Here is a 24406-nt window from a genome sequence, read left to right on the forward strand (position 1 = left end):
GTCGCACATTTCTCTGTCAAACACCAGTGAATTTGCTACACTAAGTCATTTAGTCACTAAGGCATTAATATGCTAAACACAAAAGTCAATCATCAGTTCCATAGCTTACTGCCACTATTCATCGAGTCAGCGCTAAAACGGATTTCCACTTCGGCGAATTTACTCAAAGTTAAAACAGACGAAATATGTAATTGCTTTAAAAGTGATAACCGGACTTCTTTTTGGAACTCTGGGCTCAACCCAAACTACATGAATTCCACTTGTGGCATTTGTGCTTTCTGGAATCCAGCACAATATTATTATTATTATTATTATTATTATTATTATTATCCTTCTATCCATTTTCTGTACCACTTATGCTTACTAGGGTCCCAGGAGTTATTATTAATATTATTAGTAGTAGTAGAAGTAGTAGTAAATTAACTGTTAATGGGCTCTAAAAGTAGTACATGGTCACACATAAATTCAAACATGCGTGAGCACACACAAATACACGCACACACACACACATGCTTGCGCCAGAACACATTCATCAGGTCTTCATAGCCGGGCCCTGTCAAGCTCCAGCCCCAGGCCTGTCGGCCTCCAGCCAGGGACTCGAGCGTCAGGCTCTGCGCCAGTCTGTCATGATGCCGGGCCGCGGTCCAAACTTCCATCAGCTTTCATGTGAGTTGGACACCAAAATGGCCGCAGAGGGGGTGGGCCCTCGGTACAATGAGCAGGTCAGTCACGGCAATCATTGCGCAACCTTGAACAGGTTACACACAGATGAAATAGAAAAAAGTTTGCTTTCCAGTGTGATTGAGTGGAGTTGTTTAACTTAATTGTTTAATTTGGAGGCTTTATAGAGTCTAATTAACAGCAGTAAATACAGATTTATTTATGTTTTATTATTATTGCTCCACATGCTGAGCTGTAATTTGTCATATATTCCTGATTCTCCAAAAGTCAATCATTGCATTTTTATGGCACCTGCACTTTGATTACATTGGAGCATAGCAGAAAATGGCAACACAGCGCTGAATTATGTCTTGTTATAAAGTCCTGCGCCAAGTGTCAGGCGAGAAGTCGCGCTCGCATCATGCAGCCGCAGAGTGCTCATCTCATCGTCTTCCTTGAACTCCGCAGCACTGATTTGAACTCGTGCGACGTGCACCGCAAACAATTTTGGTCAACTAATAGCAACATCCAACAAACTTGTGCTGATTGACGGTTGTTGGTCATGTTTGAATGTGAGTTAAATTATGAAGTGATTATTAATCTGAAACATACGTTTGCTCACCATTTCCTGGACTTGATATCGTTAGAGAAGGAAATGAGTTCACCAAAACACAGGACCAAATGATCAGCTAATATTTCTGGCTCCGTTTTTTTTCCCCCCAAAGTCTGAACTTTGGTCTTTGTCAATATAACTTTTGCCCACTATTCTTATTTTACATTTTCTCTCTGTTTGATATTTAGAAAAAGGATTTGTGTATTGATGATGTAAAAACAGATCAGTTTCACTTTCTGGTCCCCGAGGTCTGCCAGGTTCCTGGATTCCTCCAAAACCGCACTCATCTGTACTCATATAGTCATAAACTCCAGTCAGCCCTGAAGCAACCTAAAAAAAAAAAATATTTTTTTGAAAGATTTAAAAAAAATCTCCCACTGAGCAGTGTAGTTAGAACTAAAGCAATTTCTCAGAAGAATACTATTTTGTTGTTGTTGCATGTTGAAATGCATTTAGTCCTTGTCAAAGCAAACAAATAGGGTTGGGGGTTAAAGGTTAAGCTTTTACGGTAGGGGGTTAGGGTTACTAAAGTAACCTTACCTTACCTAACCCTAAGGAAGCAGCCAACAACGCCCCAACTGGAATTAAACTAGGAAGCGTAAATATTGCATGACAGGTTTTTGCCCACAGAGGGATTTGGGCTTTATTGGATCTCGAGTGAGACGTTACCTGCGTCTCCTTCATTTTCCCTTCTGCGGTGCGTGTATTCATTAACCACAAAGACCTCGGTGGACAACGTCTATTGAAACGCCTTATTTCCCCTTGGTAATGGTGGCACTAACTTGCCAAAGGTGTCCGTCATATGGGAAAAGACACGCAAAAGCCATTGGGAAAAAAAACAATTGGAAAAATATCCTGTGGTCTCTTCATTTTTCTTGAACGCTACAAGCGTGTGTGTCTTCTTCTCAGTGTCCAAAATGCTTGCTGCGGCGACCTCGTTGGATGAACGGAAATCCTTAATGATAACACTGGCAACGACATGGCTCGCCGTTCCACAACTGCGTGACTACACTGCAATGATGTCTTGCGGAAATAATTTACTCGGTTTGTTTTCAACAGAGCTAATGAGGAGTGAGTAAGAGGAGGTTTTTTTTTTTTTTTTTTTTCAAAAGCTTCTATTTGTTTTTAGCAATTTGCCATGTTTCCTCTCAAATTTAACCACTTAAAATAACAATAGCATGAAGTCATTTTAACCACTCAACCCCAGTTCACCCGCATTTGTCACAGCGTATTGGAGTTAGCGTTAGCATTGTTGTAAATGATCAAATGTTACAACACAGATGTCATAACAAATTTTATTTTATTGGCTAGGCTATTCATTTTTGTTAACTTTATATTCGGTTATGGATGTTCGGTTATTGTTTGACTTAGTTTTTATTTTCCTTTCCTTACTGAGCAAATATGCAACAAATTCATACGCAGAATAAAGGGTTGGGAGTCCTTTTCACATCTCATAAAATAGCCCAATGAATCTAAACAGTTGCTTCAAATAAGCAAAGCAGAAAGACCGATAGATGATCTTCTTATTGTTGTCATCCTTTCTTTATTACATGCTAATAGATAGGACGTGACAAGTGGCTTACTGCTGATTGACAGGCCCCAGAAGCCGAGCTCCCAGTAAACGCGAACTTCCAACACTTCACTGCTATGCTTCATTAATGCGAGCGCTGACTTCATCTGAGAGACCCAAAGAGCATCCGTCACTGTCCGATTTCTTCGTCTGACATTTCCTCTTGCTGAAGAAAAATGTGCTTTGACAACTTTCAGTTCATCCCAAAGTTTCATTAAAGCTACAGAAACGGACAAATGGGATGTTATTCTTCAAGCATCCCCCTTGGGTTTTGTAGTGTCATTTACCTTTAAGCCTCTGTCCCAGCTTATTCAAGAATTTCTTCAATGCATTATAAGAGGCGTCAATTATCCGTGGATTTTCCCTAGACGCAGTCTGTGAATGGCGGGGGGCGGGGGTTTTAGGGGTCTACTATATTTGGAACAACCTTTTGCACGTTACATCATAATCTCATCATCTTGGAGTAAACATCGTCTGGTCAGGTAATGTAACAGTAACATTTGCACCGTTATTATGTATGACTCTATGAAAGGTCTAAGTAGGCGACCTAGAGTTGCCGTGGTAATGACAGTGACGCTTGTCTTGTAATTAAAAGCCAGTAATCAAGGTTATTTTTGGGGCTAGCATACTGAATTATCGCTTTGTAGTGCCTGGATTGCCCTGCGCACTGTTCATCTTTCTTTAAAAAAAACAAAAAAAACCCATTTGATCCTGTTTTTAGTCAGCGATAGTGTAACTTCTGATTCTGTAATCGCATTTCTATAAATGTATACACACACACACACACACACACACACACACACACACACACACACACATACACGCGTGAGAAGATCCCTTGGTATCACGAGTCTTCCGAGCATTGTTCACATCTGACAGCATAATAACGATTATGTTCACACGGAAGGGGTGAGAAAGTGCAAAGTGATTCACGGGGAAGTGTGTGTAACTTACAAAAACTAAATACAAGTATGCCATAGCGAGGATAACACGTTTTATTGAAAACATTTGATGTCGATGATGCTTTCCGTGAAGTACATATGCAAACATCTTATGTCCACTGTGCTGTGTGAGAAGAAAAGATCATGTGTCCAAATGTTGAAAAGGCTCCACTGTGAATGTTTACCTTGGTCACACAAGTTCTGTAAATGCAATTAAAGCACACCTCGAAAGAAAAATGTCACTTGACAAAACGGTCATCCGGACATTTAATATGGAATAACAGATTGGAATCCTCCCCCGATGAATGTGATTATCTTTCCACATCTGTGAGCAATAAAGCGAGATGAGCTGCAACACTGTGCTATTTCAGGGCACATGCGTGCGCGCGCGCACACACACATCCCACACGCAGCTATTCTGCTCGCTGACATTTCCACTTTGCAATTACCTCATGCGATATCATTTATTCTGCTTTGTAGTTGGACTGACAAATGTGCACTCTAACAGTGGTTGCTATTGGAGGGCAACCGGGGATAAGGAGTTTGACCCAGAATAAGATTAACTGGCTAAAATATTTGAAAAGATGAGAACGGTGATTGAACTGACTTTGATTTACTCGAGTCATTATTTTCCCTTTGCGCTCCACGTGCTCGCACATTCTATACATAAACAAGGACAAAAAGCCTCAGTCATGGCACACTAGGAAACTGTGACCTCTTTGTCTAACCTTTCTATTTTCACCCGGTGTTGTGCCCTGTTGAAACAACTTGTGGTGCAAGCGGTTTCTGGGGGGGATACTGGGATAGAACTGGCAGGGAGGCGAGCGAGAGCTGGCAGCTGTGTGGCACCAGCCCGTCTCTCTGATCCAATCCAGACTTTTTGCAACGTCACAGTGTGGCGTCCTGCCCTTCTTCTTTAAAAGACACAACCCACAATCCCAAATAGTTCTAAATGGAGCACTGCGGGGCACACTTATTTTGGCCCGATTGTAGCTATGCGACTTTTACAGTAAGAACCTCGGAATGGAGCAATCTGAGCCTCGGCTTGGAAGGCTGAGCTTTGCCAGAGCCGTTGAACCTGGCAGCTCATGGATTCACTTCTCTGAGCAAAAGGTGCCCAGATCAATAGTGTGTGTGTGTGTGTGTGTGTGTGTGTGTTTTTATGGCGTTGCCTTGGCTCTGGCCAATGACACTTCACTGTGCACAATGTAGCTGTGATTTGATGTGGCAACATAAGCAGTAATAAGTAAGAAGACTCCTATGGACCTAAGAATCCACCCCGCCATTACATGGCCTGTTTTCAAAAAAAAAAAAAGTTATAGCAGAGGTTTTGTTTCGCAGATGGTAAGCAGTGGTGTAAATGTATCGCATCAATTTGCACGGTTGTTACCCTTTCACTATGTTCCACTGCATGAACACAAGTCAAACAATTTATTAATCTTAAAAAGCGGTGGTTAGCGAAGGCACGCAGCCTTACATTAAGCAGCTGCTCGGTTTTAAGAAAACACGACTTGTCACGTAATCGTCCTTTAAAACGGAGGAGGAATTTTAATGTGCTTGATGAAGAACTCGCTCAAACTGACGTGGGCCTTTTTGTGCGGCGTTTGCAAGTTCTGGCCCGACCCGTGTGGGTTTCAACCAGGTGTTCTGGCTGCCTACTACGGTCAATACAGTCTATTTAGCTGCGAAAGTCGCCACCAACGTGGGTTTGAGATTAACACCAGGCTGCGACCTTGAACAGAATAAGCAGCGGTGGTTTAAACGAGGGAAAACACCTACAGCAAATACGAATTCTAGTTGATTTGCATGGAGAAACGGCGATTAAAGCAGAAGAAAAGTCAAAAGTTTGGGTTTCCTTACATAGACTGTTCCAAGTTAGAATAATTGCGTGTGTGCGTATACTTGTGGTGAAGGTTAATTATGTGTACAATGTCCAAATAACAAATCCTCCTGACCACAACCTGCGAAAGGAAGTGTTGTTCTGTACAGAGCAGGCATGAAAATATTTCCCCAGCCTCACAAACGGTTTGAAAGCAAATGTGGTGAGGTCGAGCTAAATGGATACCTGGGCACCTGTGGGCGTCAGGTTTCCTCCACCATCTGCTCACTGTGCACCTGGAGTTTGTTTTAGGCTAGGCTTGAAGTACTTCGAGGGGCCTGGTGCATCACGACGAGCGTGCCGTTGGAGGGGAATACACGCTCTTCCAAACCACAGTGTTGACAGAAGGTCATAATGTCTCCTTCACCGTTTTCTTACACTTCTGCTCACTTTAATTGCTCTCCTTATTGGCCGTGATTGTTATGATTTAGCACAAGTAGAGTACACCTTCACAATCTATTAAAATGTGATTAAAGGAAGATAATCCTCGGTTTCGATTGACAATGCCAAATGCATTCGTTGAACAATGTGTATTTCAGTGTTTGTAGTTTTTTAGTAGTGGTGTAAAACTACACTGCATTATATTTAAAAGGGTTTCCAACGCAACTGCTTGACCCCGTCAAATAGCAAAAAGGTTTCAGGGAAATATTGAAAACACTTATCGGTATGATGTAATGCTTCAACACGTGAAAACACATCTGCTGGGGTGTTTTCATTTATGCTGATGAACATTGGAATCACTTGAATATGTTGAATGAAATATTAATTAGGCAGATTATTTTCCTGTCTTCACTTCATTTGTGACTCATCAGTCTTTCTCGATTTTCCGTTGTGACTGCTCTTTTCTCAAATTTGTTAACAAAGACGGTTAGTGGTGCAAAAAAATAAAATAATACAAAAAAAACCTAAATGCAAGATGGAGGAGGAAGTGGATCATCTCCAAGCGGTAACACCGCTGCAACATGAGGACACCTTTGAAACATTTGCATCACATCCATTTCTCGGTGAAGACCTTTTGTTAGAAAAAAAAATTATATATATTTTTGTCTGGACACTGTCAAATCTCATTTGCAACCAATGGCCCGCATTTGCGGGAATTTTTGTAGCATAATATACTGTACCATAGAAAATATTGATTCGGAAAGTTGTGAAGAACTCAATGAGCACTAATGACTTTATGCACGTGTACCTAATAAAGTGGCCAGGATGAGAATGTCATATTGTATTTTGACGGACTTTGAAAGGGTTCGGGCAGTGTAACGAAAGTCGAGCCACTTTTTATTGGTCCTTTAACTTCACTTTCATTTAACCACCCCGTCTGTGGCTCCTCTCACATTACTCCAGTTTGTGTAATCCCTTGTTTCTTCTGACCTAATATTCTCTCCTGTTCTCTTTGTGAGCTCCAGCAGCCTCCGACAAGGTCCAGTCTTCCCCCCCATCCAGGCACTGAAAATCCCCATCTCCTGACAAAAATATGATTAATGGTTCCATTTACTGACCCACTGTCAGCGGATTGTTGAACGCGGCTTATAATTCGACCACAAGCGAGACGCCTTCAAGGCACACCATCTCCGGGTCTCCTCAGTGCACAGTTAAAACAGCTGTCATTTCATAAAGGTTGGAGAATTGTGAATGAAGCGCTCCCCACTTGGTCATGTAGACGTGTGCGGCGAGCCAAAAAAGACAACTTGCCAAAGATGATATGAGTAAATAGTCTGGTTTTATATATTTATTGAAACAAAGTAAAGCATTTAGCCAATTTGTAAAAAGTAAAATATTTGCTATTACACATAAAGTTGAACAAACCTCAAATTGATGAAGGAAGCTTATAAATATACATAAAATTTAGTTGGACTAGTGGAGATCGTTCGCTTTATGAGAGGCCAAATACGTGATATTGGTGAATGGGAGCCTCCGGTATGTGTAAAATGTGTCTCACGCTAACACTGAACAAAGGTGAGAAGAAAAACTGCGAGAGGACAAATAAGGTGCATTTCCCTTTACGAAAACTTTGAAGAGTTGCGAGAGTGATGTATAACTTTTGGAAAAGTGACTTCCACATAGAGTGTCCAACTAAAGGAGTCATGTTTTGCTGCTATAATGGAGGATCCGGTTAAAGAAAAAATAAATACAGTTTACTGATCAGTTGACTAGACAATATATATACACAGAACATGGACTATTTCACCAATGTAATCAAAACCTTGCCCATATATACTCAAACCAGGTTATGTATTGTAGACTATGGTAAATGAATAATCTGAATTAATATGGAAAACAGTGTTGGCTATAATATTGATATATTAACTTATGCACTGCAGTAAAAAAAAAAAAAAAGATTAAAAAAAACAGCTGAACAGACACATACAGACAGGTTTAAGCCTCTGTATCAAAGTGCATAATGGTGGCGAGGTTCTGCAGCACCTGTGGATCGCTAAGGTTTCTGGGACAGCTTAATAAATAGCCCGGCCCCTAAAACAGTCCTCTGACTGAACCCATTTTTCTCCACAGACTCGTACGAACCAACAAGATCCCTCACGCTCCACGAGTGGAGAGGGGAGAAGTTGGGCTCGGGGATGTGAGAGCCGGTTTGGGATCGAGCCCGTGAAAACACATCCGTCCTTGCAACACAAAGGCACTCTCCTGTCACCGCAGCCACACAACAAACCAGGACCTTGAAGTCAACTGCGCGTCAAGTATCACGCTCTACTTTTTCTTACAAAACGGGAAACACAGTCCAATTTTGTTATCCATATGACAATTCTGACAAAAGAAACAAACCTTTCCGGAATTAATGGAGTTGTTGGGAAGGGATGACGGTGTTTCCAGCCATTTTAGGCACTTGCAGGAGTTAAAAATCAGCTGGACCAACGTAAAACAATCTTAAAATAAATATTTTATGATACTCTCAGTTCCTGAAGATGTGATTTTTTTTTTTTGGGGGGGGGGGGGGGGCAGGGTGTGAGTCAAGTCTTTTTGCAATGGCATAATTGTTTAACTCTATAAATATAATTTATATAGTTTCTCTCTCTGTCTCGGACTTCTTCGCTCACACAGGTGCACGGCCATCGTCTGCTACTCGCCTCTCGTCTCACTTGCAGACGAATTGGTCTACGATTTTGGTGCAGCGCTTGCACTTGACGTAGCAGCACCAGTGGAACTTGCAGTGGCAGCGCTCCACTAACTGGGCCTTGAACTGGTCGTAACCGCGACCGCAGCACATCAGCTCGCACCCGTCCATCCCCTCCGAGGTCTTGTTGCAAAGACGTCCCACAGTGCCCAGTGAACCGGTGCTTTGGTTCTTCAGGCAGTAGTCTGGACTAGACTCGATGTACACCAGGTCGTGGCTGGTGGGTGCGTTGAACTTGTTGTTCATCTGCACCAGCTTCCCACGCGAGTTGAGCTTCATGGCGGCGGCGCTGTCGTACTTCTCCTTCAACGCGTCGCCCACTTTGCGGAAGTCGGCCAGCTGCAGCCAGCAGGTCTTGAGACTGCACGAGCCGGACACCCCGTGGCACTTGCAGGACACGTGCGCGAGGTCGGACACAGTCTGGGGTTGAAAGGGACGACAGCACCGATGAGCGCACTTATATGGAAAGTGAACAAGTCAGGATTTATATTAATTTATGCTGCAGTCACACATTTCTGCATTTTACTAATGAGCTCATTTAGCAGTATAGGTTCTCAAACGTTTTACACTGAGGACGTCCTAAAAAACATATAATACCAACATTACGAGCAACGTGAAAATGCAGTGGATGTGGGGTTATAAAAATGAGAAAGTATATTTAATATTATTGTGCCCACTTGGAACAATAACACTGCACCTAAATACTGGAAAATTATATTATACTTAAACCATTTTATTCAAATGTATTGCACATAAAAGTCAAATGCAAATTGTACCTAAATGTTTAAAAACCGTTCTGAAAGATTAAATGCAAATGATTTGTACTTAAAAGTTAAATGCAACTGAACTTTCCTTGTATTGATCTGGATTGAAAAAAAAAGAAAAAAAAAAAGTATAAACCACCAACATTATGCAGAATTATTCTTTTGCATACCACTAGAGGGAGCCCACATACTCCTACCACTGAGAATCACTGTTTAGTGCAGTGGTGTCAAACGTAGGGCCTGTGGGCAAGAACCGGCCCGTCAGGGGGTTCAGTTTGTATGCTTTGATGAGTCAGTTGAGTTTGTCAAGATTTCCATGTGGATGTGAAAATGTACCAAAATGTAAATTCTGATCCCGTGCATTTGTGCAATGCAAAGTACTGTCCAATGAAACAGTCCACTCTTCGAAAGGGAACTGCCTGGCTACAGATATCTTGGCACCATGTTTGCTTTGAGGTGGTTTCAAGATGTTTGGGGAGGAAAATGAAACCCCAGAACTGTCAGAGTGCTGCTATCTACCCCTCAGATCTCAGGACCCGTGGGGGAAAGCGGACAGAGCCGTTGTATGATTGACCTGGCTTGTCTCCCTTCCAGCTTGGGCTTTCATCATGAAAATCATGCAGAATGCTAGAGCATGCGGCTTTATAGCTCACAACTTTTAAGAAGCAAATATAGAGATTTGACTGCATGTCTGTGCACGTACCCTTCTCCCAGCCTCATTATTATGAAGATTCATCATGAGCCGGGCACTGTCTTGCGAGCCTTTCGGGTAGCTCTTCTCCCTCTCGCGAGCGTCCACAAACTCCTTGGAGAACCTGTAGCCATAGTTGAGGTTATCGCCACAACCGCCCCACAGCCAATCTCGTGGCAGGTCTTTGGGCCGAGCGGCACGGCTGCACCCGCAGCTGGACAGCTCCCCCTCTCTGCAGGCACGGCTCACTGCGTTCACGACCCCCGCAGCGCTGATGGCGTAGGTGAAGGCCGTCTCTCGACTGCCTGTGCACAAATGACCAGAAATGTTACCAACGCATTTGAAAATCATGCAACTACATTCATGACACACGGATTTGACCCACATTACTTTTATTTGCCATGGCGATGTCACTTATTGCAGAACACCTAATCAGTTCTGCAGGCTTTTGGTCAAACATGTTGAAAAGTGGAGTTTGGTTTGCTATTGCTGGGGTTGAGCCAGAGAGTGGACAGCGCCCTCCGGTGACAAAGAATTCAACCCACAAACAGCTGAGACTTTTCCCGAATGGAAAACCACAAAGCCTCTTTCACATTGTCTGTCACGACTGACGGATTCTGGGTTTTTTGCCCATGAACCCCACCCTACCTCATTATTTTCTATAGAGAAAGAAACTTAAAATACACCTCAGCCGTTTGGCGCTCACCATTATGACCAAAGAACAAAACTGAGGGGAGATGTGGCCAGAAAAGGCAAAATAAGAAAAAACAGCTGACAAAAGCATAGGAAGTGTGTGATATAAAGTGGAATTGCACATCTCACAGAGCCCTGAGGCCAAGCAGCAAGCACTGTAATGACAAAAGCAGATGGACAAACAGAGAAAGAAAAACTGAAAAGCTTCGTCAATAGAAACTCAAAAGAGAGGTAACAGAAACGACAAGGAGCTGTTTGGGTTAAGAAGCCTGTCAGAAAGTTTGAGCTATATCCAGCTGGGAAATCCTGGAAGGAGTGGATCCAAGAAGGGAGGATTTACTACTCAAATGCTTTACTTTTTTAATTCATCCTTTGAAAATTGGCGTCGTATCAGACTTGTCGACAGACTCAAGTGTCTTCTCCTTCCCCGCTGCCTCGCCTTTAAACCACCCTGAAGAAAAGCAGCAAGGCAGAGAAGCTGAGCCCAACTCCTCCACTCCTGCTTGGGGCTCGGTTTTAAATCAAAAGCAGTTTCCTCAGACAGCAGGCAGACAGTCAGACTATGAGAGCAACGTGTTTGTGTGACCTGGAGAAGACCAAAATGTTAGGGAGGATTCATGTAAAGAAGGAGCAAGTAGGATAGTGGAGGATCACCAAGGGTTAGGCGCACAAATACATTACAGGGTAAACTGCACTGATAAAGAAACTTTAGCGCTAACCTAGACTAAGATCTATGTTCAGTATAAGATATTTGATACAAAGCACTGAGGTACAGTGGTGCCTTGAGATAAGAGATTAATTTGTTCCGTGACCATGCTCTCATCATTCCCCATTAAAATGAACTGAAATGCCATCAAGCCGTTCCAGTCTCCCAAAAAAAAAAAAAAAAAAAAAAAAAAAAAAAACTTTTTTTTTTTAAGGAGCATAGTAGCACCCTGACACAAGGCCATTTTGACTTAGGACCCAAATGCAGCCCACCGGAAAAGTTGGAAGGGATTTTAATAATCAATTTGAGATCAATTGTGGCAGGTTAAATCAAAGCCAGGATGTAGCGCACTTCACTTCGCAGTGGAGCGGGTCAGGCTTTGAAGATAGGGACGTTGGCCAAATTAACGCAATGTTCCATAATCCACAGTTAGGAGGTCAGGAATGCTGAAATCTCATTATTGTCTTAATCCACAATGCACAGAGAGTAGAACGGGGAAACACATTTCTGGCAGAATCCACAGCTGCTATGGGGACAGCAAACGTGGTAAGGCAGAAATCTTACTGGGTCGTGTTTGGAGTATCGTGCTTGAATCACAGTCACACACTCTGACACTGATTGCATCATCAACAAGGCCTTAAATAAGGGGTGTATCCCTGTGGCTAGTAGAACGTGATTGGCTTTGACAGCACTCTATAATACTGTACTTGATAAAAAACAAACATGAACATGAAGAATTAAATAGTGTTTCTCACACTTTTTGCTTCAATTAAATGGACATTGTGCTGCTCATTCTGGCTCTTTGTACTTTGGCCTCTTGGGGGCAATATAATACAGACATACGAATATACATAGAGACTCCGCATTCCTCAGTAAACCCCACTAATTTATTCTCAGAGAATAAAGCATATAGGCTTGTGACTATAGTTACATTATTTGTGTACTTGTGCTTCTTCACTGTTTGGGTTCAAATATCTGTTGCTTAAAGGTTTATAATAACGTCACATAAATGCTACATGCTACCCATCAATGAGATTTCCCATTTTGTGTTAGCATTAGGCCAGTGATGGCTCTGTGGCTGTTTACAATATACAATGTGCAATTCTGTTTGTTTTCTTTTTAGATTGACAGTAAACTTCAACTATGAGTGGCAATAAACAGCTTTTTAAACAGATTTTTTTTTTTTTAAAGAATTGGTCGATATCTGCCACCATGCAACCAAGTCCAAACAAAAAAAAAAAAAGAAATTGTTTGAATGACGGCTCTTATCTCGAAATAAATCGTCGAGTCACTCGTATCTCAAGGCAGCACCGTATTAGATTCGCAACATCCCAATGTAAACCACAGCGTCTCTGGATCATCCACACCTCCATTTTCAGTTTTCTGACAAGCTACAGTATTTTCTAGTGCCGCTAACTGTGCATTATCCAGCATAAAAGAAACTCATACAACATACAATGTACATTCCTCTTGCCAGGTCAGCCGAAACTAAGAAATCCCGTAATTCAGTCAAAACTGCAGCAACACTGCTGACATCACAACAAGCATATTGCCTGGATGTATTATAATCCATCTGGAAGATTATGATCAATATAACTTGACGTCAATTATTATTATTTTTTTTCCTTTCCTGAGATGCAGGCACGTCTCCAGAGAAAACATTAAGCGGGTTTATCCGAGCAGGGTTCATAAAGTTCTGCTCGCTCGTATGAGAGATCAGAACATACTGCACTTAAGTGAAACACACATAATTTTTAAGACAGTCTCCCGTCCATCAGTGAGAAAACCTCATTTTCCGGTGTGTTCCATACAAAAAAAACGCAACCAAGCTAACTACTTGCTCCGTGCATGCCGTGTGTGGTGTGTGTCAGCTTCCAAACACGGATCTAAATCCATGTCCTCCGTCTCGCTTACCTATTTGCATGACCCGTCCAAAGACAGAGGAGTTGTCCACCGTGCTGCAGTTCCAGCGCCGATGTCTGAATTGGTACTGGCACTCTCTGATGCCCGTCTTGGCACCTTCGCCGATGTACTGCATGTGGTCCTGGTAGAGCTGGCACAGCTTCTTCTGGCCCTGCGAGAGGCCCGCCAACTGGCTGCACAGAGGCTGGGCACCGATGATGTAGGCCTCCGGGATCAGCGGCTGGTTCATGGCTAAAGACCTGGGGCGGGTGGGGATACAACGCAGGTGTTTTCAATCGCGAGCCAAAATGAGCTGTCACGAAGAAAAAACTATATATAATGAACAGCTGATTGGTTTTCTGCCTCTCAGACTTCTAATCCACAGAGCAGCCTGAAATCTTCATGACATTGTATTGAAACGTTATGATATGCAGAGTCAAGCACGTAAGCGGCGGGCAGAAAAGAAATGCACAGGAGGAAAGAAGGAAATGAGGAGAAACAATAAAAGTCAAACATTTTTTTTGGAGGGTCTCTGGCAGTTTAAATAAAGAAATGTTCAACTCCTCACATGTTGAAGGAGTTGAGTTGAGAGCAGCTCAAGTCAAGAGTCAATGTCCCATGACTGAGTGTTTTTTTTTTTTTTTTTTTTTTTTTTTTTTTTTTACAGCTTTTGGAAGCGTTTATTTTGCTTGAGAGAGAGAGAAAAAAGTGTATACATTTTCCCATTGCAGGATTTCTCCACTAAAACTCTACAACTTTGCATACCTTTGAACTATAATCCACCACAAGACCATAGATAGGTTCGCTCACTTATATCTTTCTTAATGTACGCTCAGCTGAAGCTATGAAGATGAAACTGCACCCAATGTTCTGCTATTATTAGCCGATTTTTCGCGTTTACACAGCAAAACGTGCGAAATAAAGATTCGGAGAGAGACATTAAGGAATAGCAGCACAACTCCATGCAGGCATCTGGTTCCAGGGGCCACAGGACAATCCGAGCGGCCCATCCCCAAGCCCCACGAGAGAGACAATTAGCCTCTCGTGTAACTTGATCGACTGGGGGAACTGCAACGGAATATACACACACACACACACACACAGCAGGAAAATAGAGTCTACATAGACACTATGCAGACATGCTAACCCCCCTTAAATCATTTAGCCCTGACGTTCTCTCAAAGAGGAAAGTCATTGCCACGTCATCGGTGGCCTTGCTCAATTAAAGCAAATTTAAATGAAATCTGTGCGAGTGGAGTTGAGCTCATGCAAAAGCTCGCAATTACACGCAGTGACAAATCGGTACATTGACGTGGCGATTCCCAACACACCGTGCCGTGACAGATCCTCTAGGTCGCCGTGGGTAATTATCTAATTTGCCCGAAAATATTACAAATATAGTGTTATTCATCTGTCTAGCTATGCCAGCGACGTATAGTGACAAGCTGAACAATTAAATGCTCTTCCAATCAAATGGCAGAAGGAACAATTAACCTGTGCGTCAACCTGTTGCCTTTCAGAAGAAGTCACGACTTCCTGCAGTTTAGCAGCTTTGTGTTCAATTAAACAGGCCCAAATTTCACACCGAGTAAAAATTATTTCAGTCTCTGTACTTATCGGGACATTTTTGTTTGGTGGTGTGTGCGGCGTGCAAACTTTCTCATTTAAAATGTCTGTAAAGTTTGGGGAACACTGCATTATTGTGTGACTAACAGCATCGTGCAGAAATAGAGGCAGTTTTCTCCTTTAATAGGAGCAGGACATGCATGTCAAACCATTTGGACTCAGACCCATGAAAGCACAGTAACTCTGCATTTCTATAATATTCATAATTTTGGCTTGGCAAAAAGTCAAAGAAAACGGGGGAGAAAAAGTTTCTTCCGGAAAGGTTCATGTGCAACAATCAGCATGTTGTGTTACTTCAAATATGGGGAAAGTGGAGTCAAAGGAGACTTGCAAAAAAAAAACACAATTTTGTTTCAAACCAACTGGCAAACAAAATAAACAGGAAAATCAGCTGCACAATTACAAATGTGCAAAGTCACAAACAAAAAAGAACAGTGCACAGATGGGCAAATGCACCATAAGAGCAATACGTACCACCAGGAGTTGGCCTCCACCACCACCTGCATGAGGAGTGTGAGGAGTGTGAGCGCAAACACGCAGTGTCTGGAGTCCAGCAAGCTGCCCAGGGGCCAGCAGGCTGGCAGACACGCGCAATCCAGTCCCAACTTCATTGCCGCGCCGGTCTGAGGGACGACAGGGACAGCGGGTCACTTATGTTTGCGCTCGCAAGTGCATGCCGCAGCTGGTCTCTTGCGCGCGCGCGCATGTGGGTGTGTGCGAGCTGACTGATTTTTTATTTTATTATTATTATTTTTTAAATAAATGACGATTGCATTACGAAACAAAATAAGGAATAAAACGTCCTCATTGGAGCAGGCCTCGCAAGTCAGACATTTTCTATTCACGCGCGCGCAAAGCCAAGTTCGCCAACACTCATCTCGCGAGCACGCGCGCGGGGATAAGTGGGTTTGGGGTGCCTATTTCGTTGAGGCCACAGGTGCATGCCATCGATATTTGCAGCCAGTAAAAAAAAAACTTTCAATGGGAGTTGAAATTGTCGTGAATAATTCTCGCCATTTATGATTTTCTTTGACGCTTCGATAATTGCGCGATGGAGTGTCTAGAAATGGATGAGGCGTTGCTGGCTTGTGCAGTCGGCGATCCCCCACCCCCCACCCGGAAACATTTGACCCCAACAAAAGCGCCCCTGCTCGTTGACCTGCTGACCGAAAAGCATTTATGGAGCCAAAAGCGGCATCGATTTGAGCCCACTTCCGCTCCACACCAATTAGAGGAACGTCGACAAAAGTCATCACGGCCAAGCAGAGGCAAATTTCAATTCAGTAAATACCATGAGGCAATTATTTTCATTTTTAAATGAATTGTTTTTCCATGCCGAAACTACTTTAATAGCAATTAGGAACCAGGACGACGACGCAGGCCATTAGACAGTTTATCATTTCATTAAATGTATTGGCCAATTGAGTTTGATTTCATGCAGGGGCTGAAAATATTTGCATATATTTATGTCAATCCAAACAATAATAAAAAAAATATATATCCCTATTTAAACCCTTCACGAGATACGTGAGAAATATCTAATTATTGAATTTTCTCTTGCCTTTGTTTCTCCCCTCGTGACGTTCAAACCAGGAGAGGGAGCCAAGTGCTACGATTTGCTAAATGACAGCAAAGCAATTCGTTACAAGTAAGAGCTAGTTTGAAAACTTATTTCATGGCCTGTTATTTCTTCTTTATTTCATTTTCTGATCATCATGATGTCAAAAAAAATAATAATCCATAACAACACTGACATGTCTGGCACATGTAAAATCAAAATTGCAGTGACTTGAAGATGCTCGACTCACCATGGAGCTGCAAGATGTAATCCACTTTCTGCAGGCGATGTCAAACCAATAATCCCAGTGGTGCCCTGATGGGACAATTTATTTCCGTTCCCCTCGCAGTTTTATCCCAATCTGTTGTACACTCAGGTGGGTGATCAAGTTGGCAGTTCTTCGGGTTTTTCTTTTTTTGGATACCCCCAAAAATAATCACGACACAATAAATAGCCGTGGATGCGCGCTCCGTGCGCCAAAAGCACTGGACAGCAGCGAAGTTCAATCAAGGAATTCTGCGCAGTTAATGAGTGGACGAGTGCAGTTCTTTCTCGAATTATTGGAATCTTTTAGTCAACTTTTAGCTGGAAGAAAGGGGGGGGGGGGATCTCCACGGTTTGGGCCAATTCTGCTGGAAGGGCATCCGATTAAAAACAAGAAATCCCAGCCGGGCGCGCGCTCAGGTCGTTGAGCGTTTTACCTGCGAAAAGATCCACGTGTTGATCCGCGCCACGAGCGACTTGTCAATTGAACTTCCATTCTGCTCTCGAACGTCTGTGCCGATCCGTCAGCCCGAGCCGTGCAGGCAAACCCGTCATCCGCTTTGCGACAATGGCTCAGCTCCAAACAAACAAATAATAAAATTTAAAACAATTTTTTTCCCCCCCAAGACACCAAATAAAAAATAAAAAAACTGCTTTCCAAACGCTGCGGCTTGACGCGTGGACGGCAAAAGCAAACAAACAAACAAACAAACAAAAAAGCAGAATATTTTGATTTAGTTTAGTTTTGTGGAGGATCCCGAGTGTCGTCGTCCCCCCACGCCGCGCGTGTGTGCTCAAGTGCAGCGGACTGCAGACGACTTGTCCTTCCCTCTCTCGCTTTTCCTCTCCTCTCTCACCTGCTCGTGTGGCCTCCTCCCCCAAATGCAGCGTGGATGCGCCGGGGCGCACGCGCAGTCTCTCCCGGGCCAATTGAATTGAGGAGGAGAGAGGCGAGGGTGGGACAGGCTGTAACATAACAAACCTCTCTATTACCTAAAATAAACTGGAGGGGGAAAAAAAAGGAAAAAAAAAAAAAAAAAAAAAAAAAAAAAAAAAAAATCACCCGAGGCTCTTTCTTACCTTATCCATTCCAGAGCACAGTTAGTTTCCCCTTTAGCAGATCGAGTTTCGTCTCAGCAAAAAAAAAAAATTAAATTAAAAAAAAAAAAAAAAAAAATCGTATCGAAATGCTTTTACAGGCTGCTCTCATCACCTACGGGCCTTTCCAGGACGGCAGCCTATACTGTAATTATTATTCTATGCTACATGATCTATAAACACGCAGCAGAAAGCCACAGGCTCACACCTCGAATATTATTCGGTGAACCCGACGACCGGTGTCGAAGGTCACAGTCTTTGAATCATTTTGCGACACTATGTCGCTTGGACATTTCTCACCGGGCACACTTGACTGGCGGGACAACAGGAAAATGCAGGTCCCAGGATGAGAGAACCACTAATTTAGAGATACTCGCACAATATAACAAGCAAGAGATGTGCAAACATTTATTCTGTTTTAACAAAGATAACAACACTGAGTTTACTGAACGGTAACACATTCCTGCTTGCGGCCTGAGCGGATAGTTTAATAAGTGAAACACTGCAGCGAACAACAATTGAGCCGAATGGGAAGTGGCACTGAGAATTTATGAGTCACAATCATGTTCCATTGCAGTTCAGTCGGTGGCGGCAACGCACGTAGCAAGCAAGTCAAGAATGGAAAAAACAAAAACAAAACAAAAAAACATGCATCGCTTACAGTAATCAAAGGTGCAAAGCCGTGAAAGAACGAGTAACGGATGCCCCCCTCTAAAAATCTTAACAATTACCTGCAGTATATTCATAGTTTAAATCCTAAGTATACCACAAACAGATATCCTTTACACGTTGATGTCGGTTTTTGATACAGTGCCGCCTGAGAGATCGAAGGTCACGGGCGTTCAATGTTGCTTTTCGGCCTTGCAGTGATTTCTCCAGATTCCCTGAAAACTTTTGATGATGTTATGGACCGTAGATGAGGAGATCCTTAAATTCCTTGCAATTGTACGTTGAGGAACATTGTCCTTAAACTGTTCGACTAGTTTCTCACGCACTTGTTCACAAATAGGTGAACCTCGCCCCATCTTTGCTTGTGAATGACTGAGCAATTCAGGGAAGCTCCTTTTCGACCCAATCATGGCACCCACCTGTTCCCAATTAGCCTGTTCACCTGTGGGATGTTCCAAACAGGTGTTTGATGAGCATTCCTCCACTTTCTCAGTCTTTTTTGCCACCTGTACCAGCTTTTTTTGAAAAATGTTACAGCCATAAGATTCAAAGTTAATGATTATTTGCTAAAAAAAAAAAAAAAAAAAGGTTTATTAGTTTGAATATTAAATATCTTGTCTTTGTAGTGTATTAAATTAAATATAGATTGAACATGATTTGGAAATCATTGTATTCTGTTTTTATTTATGTTTAACACAATGTCCCAACTTCATTGGAATTGGGGTTGTACAAAGCTTGTCTGTTCGTCAAGATGTATCACTGCAACGTGCTTCCTTGACACCAATTAGTGTACTACTTTCCTATTTAGACAAGCTTTGGCGGCATCTTAGGACGTTTCAGAAGCACAAAAACCATGAATGCAATATTTTTTTTAGCAAATAGCTGGTGATAGGTATCACAAAGAAAAAAAAACGCAAATAGGTGAATTTGTGAATGGTGAGGGATTACAGTAGTCAGCTGAGATAGACGTCGGCTCGCCTGCAACCCTATTAAAAAGCAGTTTCTAAAGATGAATGGATCTCATTTTATTGTGCAGGTGTACCTGGTAAAGTGTTCTTGAGTGTACAGTATATTTACAGCAAAAGTTTAGCAACAGGACAGGGAGTATGAAAGGCGAGATGACACAGACACACACACACACACACACACATTTCTACGAATATTCTAGTATTTGCAGGTCAGCTGTTGGCAGGCTTGCGTGCCAAGGTGCATCCAGCTGGTGTTAGCAAACATGCTCAACTTCATTTTGGATCCCGCCCACTGCGCCCTCAGGAACCTCCCTCCTCCATCACCTCCGCATCCACCCCTGAGTTCTCTGAGGGAGAAAAGCCGTGCAACATCTGGCTGAGTTTATGAGAGCGGGAGAGAATTGGTAGACCATGAAAACTGGGAAAAACTTCAAGAGGCTATTGTTGAAAATGCCATTAGTGGCGGTGAAACTTTAATCTTGTGAAAATAGCCATTGTTGCACTCCGTTTGACCGCTAAACACTGACAGTGTCAATGTTATTGACATTAGTTCACATAAAACACAGCTCGTAGTTCCTGTGAAAGCAGAGTTTATTAAAACAACAGGAAACACGCTGACCACTGGAAAACACTGTGGATCAAGTCAAGGGTGAACACCGTGACCCCGCCCACAAACATTCACAGTCATGGTGAAAGTAGCACTAAACCACCCACACACATATATAAACCGAATAACAAAATAAATCCATACTTTATTCCAGTAGAGCAAATACAACAATAAAAAAAAAAAAAAAGATTTTTAGATTTGAGTGACAACACTGGACATCATACCGGTATTGTCGTCAACTCAAGAAGCATTTGGTTTTGAGGCCCAAAGTCCTTATTTTGTCTTTTACCTAAAACACCAATCATAATTTTAACTTTTTGTGTTTTGGTTTTTAAATCTATGGTTTATATAATCTTTGGAAGCATGGTTCAGTTCAGGTCTGCTTGGCAGCTTACTGATCAAAAGTCGGAAGAGGGGAGTTGCACACGTAACGTTTTCTGTTTGGGACATTTTATGGCTTCAGGAGCATTTTGTGTCTTTTGATTCCTAAGGCTCAGGTCCAATCATCCGTGGTTGTGAGTCACTGTGTTTGAGACTTCACCTTGCAAGTTGCTTCTTGATGAATATTATGCACTACGCGAGAAGCAGAAGAGCAAATTAAATGCATCACTTTTCAAAACCAAAAATACTGGCACACAAATATGAATGGAATGTCATAAAAAAAAAGCAAAGAAAACGATGCTTAATCAAACAAATGCACAGCAGGCTGAACAGAGAGATATATTGCTGCTTTTATATAAATTGTAATTTGATCCTGGCTGGTTAAAGCGACACTCCAACTCATGTGGGCGACTTTCAGCCTTTTCAACAAAATCAAGCAGGAGAAAGTCCAACAGAACTTGGGTCCATTTGCTGTGTAGCTTTACAACACGATACAGTCCGATATCAGAAGAATGCTTCTGCAAACGTGCGTCTTCATTGGCACAGTACATCGAGAAGGTCTTGGTGGATCTGAGGCTGTGAGGTCCATGTTGTGATACAGTATTTACAAAAGTCCAATATTTCGTGGCAGAAGTAAATGCATTACTACTGTCGGGAGTCGAGTTGTACCAGAGGTTTTTAGGTAATTCCACTTGCTCTGGCTTGGCTACATTCGTATCAAAAAGCGTTGGGCCAATTGTCACTCGATTGAAAGGTCGAACTCAGAACTGAGAAAAATGGAACCCCACGCCCAGCAAACAGGGAGGAATATAAAGGCAGGACGGCACATTAAAACCAAGCCCATCAATGATGACTGACATGTCATGATATTTGTCAGCAAAGAAGATGACAACATATTTGGAGCTTATCAGAGGTGAGTGGAAGTAGTGGCTCCTGAAATGGGCGTACAACTGGCGGTAATGATGACGGGGGGGGGGGGGGGGGGGGGGTGGGGTGGGGGGATGGGAGCCAGGGGAGTCGCAGTAATCCGTATGCGTCACTGGAGCTCCCGGACATTTTGATACCTGGCTGTCCGAGCAGCTGTTGACAAAAAACAGGATGAAAAAGCATTTATGTGAGAGGTCAAATACCAAGATAAAAAAACAACAACAACAAAAGAAGATAAAGTGCTAAAATTGACAGTAATATGAAGATTCATCATCCAGCCGGTTGTTTTAAAGGTAATCCGTCATCTCTTGAAATGTTACAAAAACATTGCTTGGTAGTGGACAGATAAAATGTTTTTCCATTTCTCTACCACTTTCTTCCCAAATGTCTGGCGCGCCTCTACAGCTCCTTAAGAATGCTCTAAAGGCAGTTGGCAGCAGCCCAAACATCAAGTGCTCATTAATAAAAAAAAAAAAATAAAAAAAAAAGGGGTAAAGAAACTCGATTTGGAATGTGTCTGTTATTCAGGCAGCAACAACTCACTGCTTTCCTGAGGGTTGTACAAAAACAAAAAACAAAAACAAAAACAAAAAAAACAGTGATGTATGTCTGAGGGCGCCCCATTGCCTCAGCCCCAAATGCATACCAATCATTGGCTTCATTATTGTGAGTCACACTCATTTTAAAGCTGCTGACCATCAATACAAATAGATAAGCGAGGGAAAATATTAGAAGAGTCTTAAAAGCAGATAAGCAGAGTGAGCTGTTTATGAAGTTGGATCATATGGAATGGGTCCAGCTCTGCAGGGCTGCTCAAACTCTGATCGATGATCATTCGTTAAAGCCAGGAGTAAATAAACGGGGACTGCAACTAAAGTGCCATCATTTGTTATGCAAAAACGTGTGCATGTAAATATGCATGCGGCTATAAACCATAGCATGAGGTTTTCTAAATTTGTGCATGGGAGTCAGACTCAAGTTTCTCTTCTGTTGCCTGCACTTAAGTTAATGATTTGGGGGTGGGGGCATAAAATCAACAAATATGGCCCCCGGCAGACCATAATAGAGTACGAACTGCCTGTTGATGTGCTCAAAGAGCGCTCCTCTTTCTTCTCTGTCAACACGTCTCTCCACCATCACACAGCAGATGCATTCACTACACAAACTCACACCTGCGTCCTTATTTTTAATAAGGATCCGTTTCGCGGTGTGGCCACGCATGCATATGCCCTCATTGGAATAAATACAACCATATTAAGATAAACAACGATACGATTTATTTTTCGTCGGACTGTTAGGTGAGCGCCAAAGACTCGGACGGGCTGCTTAAAGCCTTTCAAGCCTGAATGTTCTGCATCATCGGCTGACAAACTCAGAGACGGCTTGTACACATGTTGGGTCAAGGATTAGGCTCCACCCACAATCAGGTGAAAATCCGAACGGGAAGAACATGTCGGAAGGGCCCGAGATAGGGCAACCTTCTTCGGCCACGACCTCCCACACCTGGCCAAGGGAAAAGGGCAATGCGCCAGGTGAACCGTGCGTGCAAGAACAAATAGTAGTAGTAGTGGCGCACAAATGCACTTCAGAATACAGAGTGGCATTTGAACTTTTTGGATACCTTCATTAGCTCAATAAGAGGGACGCTCTATTAGAAACAACCCACGAGCAATTGCGATCCGGATAAGTAGCTCAGACAATTCGTGGCTTGAATGAAGATAAACATACCGCTGAATGGGTGAGCAAATGATTAATTACACTGAACTGTATACTGAAACGTCAATCAAAAACGTTTACCCTCTAGTCGACGAGACAGGAAAACAAGCACTTGAGAGATTTCATCGAAATTCGCATGCAATACGACCAGGAGGGCTGTATGTCCATTTCTCCTCAGGCGAGGTCATATACTGTTTACGCACATGCACAGGCAGTTATCATTTGCCTCGTGCGACAGGCACCCCCCCACAAACCACAGACGTCTTGCTTTGTCTCACAGCAAAGTGATAATACAATATCAGACAGAAAGAAGAGCAAGTTCTACTTTCTTATCCTTTTATAAAAACAAAAGATTACATGAGGTTATAATTGACACAGAATACATTTTACAAGTGCAAAGAATTTTTTTTTTTCTATCATGTCAAAGTCTCAAAACTTAAATGTAAACCATATGAAATGAAGATGTTCACATTGCGATTACCACAGAGAGAGAACTCTCCTGAAGTTCACGTCCACAGACACGACGTCCATTCCCCCGTCTACCTTGGAATCCAATCAGCCATTCCTATCTTCTACTCCCTGAGTGGCCCTTATCCACCTCCCCATTCCTGCGCTCTCAGAATCTTTGCTGGTGCAGTCAAACAGGATGAGCACTTTCTTATATAGTGTACAGCAATGACGCTTCCAACAGAGAAAGAAAAGTGACCGCCGTGTCAAAATGTTGCAAATGTCAAGAGATGGCGGTCTAGTTGACATTTGTCATCCTGTATTGTATCTAATAGCTTTGTCTTAATTAAACAGTTGTTGGGATGACCTGGCAACCGTTGTTGACGTATAGTTTCAAAATCCTGAGCTTGAATTTGTTGCTTCACAAATCCTCAGTTACTCGAGCTGCTTTTCATTTAACCGACATGTACCAAAATATACATTGCAACCGTCGGGGGAGCCATTGAGTAAAACCAGCCCAATTATTTCTTACTGCTAACTTATAATTACATCGTTACAACAAACATCACTTATATGATGTCAAAATTAAACCCTAT

At 42.5% G+C, this 24406-nt stretch overlaps 2 protein-coding genes across 3 annotated transcripts in view; both read right to left on the reverse strand.

Annotated features, from left to right (window-relative positions):
- Window positions 1–7377: 7377 nt before the first annotated feature.
- Window positions 7378–17875, reverse strand: wnt5a (wingless-type MMTV integration site family, member 5a). Of its 2 annotated transcripts, XM_061798803.1 has the most exons (6): window positions 17435–17871; window positions 16984–17362; window positions 15650–15798; window positions 13562–13809; window positions 10261–10553; window positions 7378–9213 (listed from the first exon to the last, which is right to left on the reverse strand). In XM_061798803.1, the coding sequence occupies exons 2-6, from the start codon at window positions 16984–16986 to the stop codon at window positions 8755–8757; spliced, it is 1152 nt and encodes a 383-aa protein (XP_061654787.1). In that variant the 5' UTR covers window positions 16987–17362; window positions 17435–17871; the 3' UTR covers window positions 7378–8754. The 2 variants fall into 2 exon arrangements, with proteins under 2 accessions (XP_061654787.1, XP_061654795.1); XM_061798811.1 differs by lacking the exon at window positions 15650–15798 and having other exon boundaries at window positions 16984–17875.
- Window positions 17876–19786: 1911 nt separating this feature from the next.
- The window catches only part of LOC133489445 (ERC protein 2-like), a 138971-nt gene continuing 134351 nt past the window's right edge, over window positions 19787–24406 (reverse strand). The window contains 1 exon segment of the mRNA XM_061798565.1: window positions 19787–21800. The gene's annotated coding sequence lies outside the window, so the exon portion shown is untranslated.

Source organism: Phyllopteryx taeniolatus, chromosome 1 (genome assembly GCF_024500385.1).
Source record: "Phyllopteryx taeniolatus isolate TA_2022b chromosome 1, UOR_Ptae_1.2, whole genome shotgun sequence".
In the NCBI taxonomy this organism is placed as follows: domain Eukaryota; kingdom Metazoa; phylum Chordata; class Actinopteri; order Syngnathiformes; family Syngnathidae; genus Phyllopteryx; species Phyllopteryx taeniolatus.

Coding starts and splice junctions, on each gene's coding strand:
- wnt5a (XM_061798803.1), bottom strand. Junction 13,810..15,649: donor GTGGAGGCCAACTCCTGGTG/GTACGTATTGCT, acceptor CACCCGCCCCAG/GTCTTTAGCCATGAACCAGC. Junction 10,554..13,561: donor TGGACGGGTCATGCAAATAG/GTAAGCGAGACG, acceptor ATTTGTGCACAG/GCAGTCGAGAGACGGCCTTC.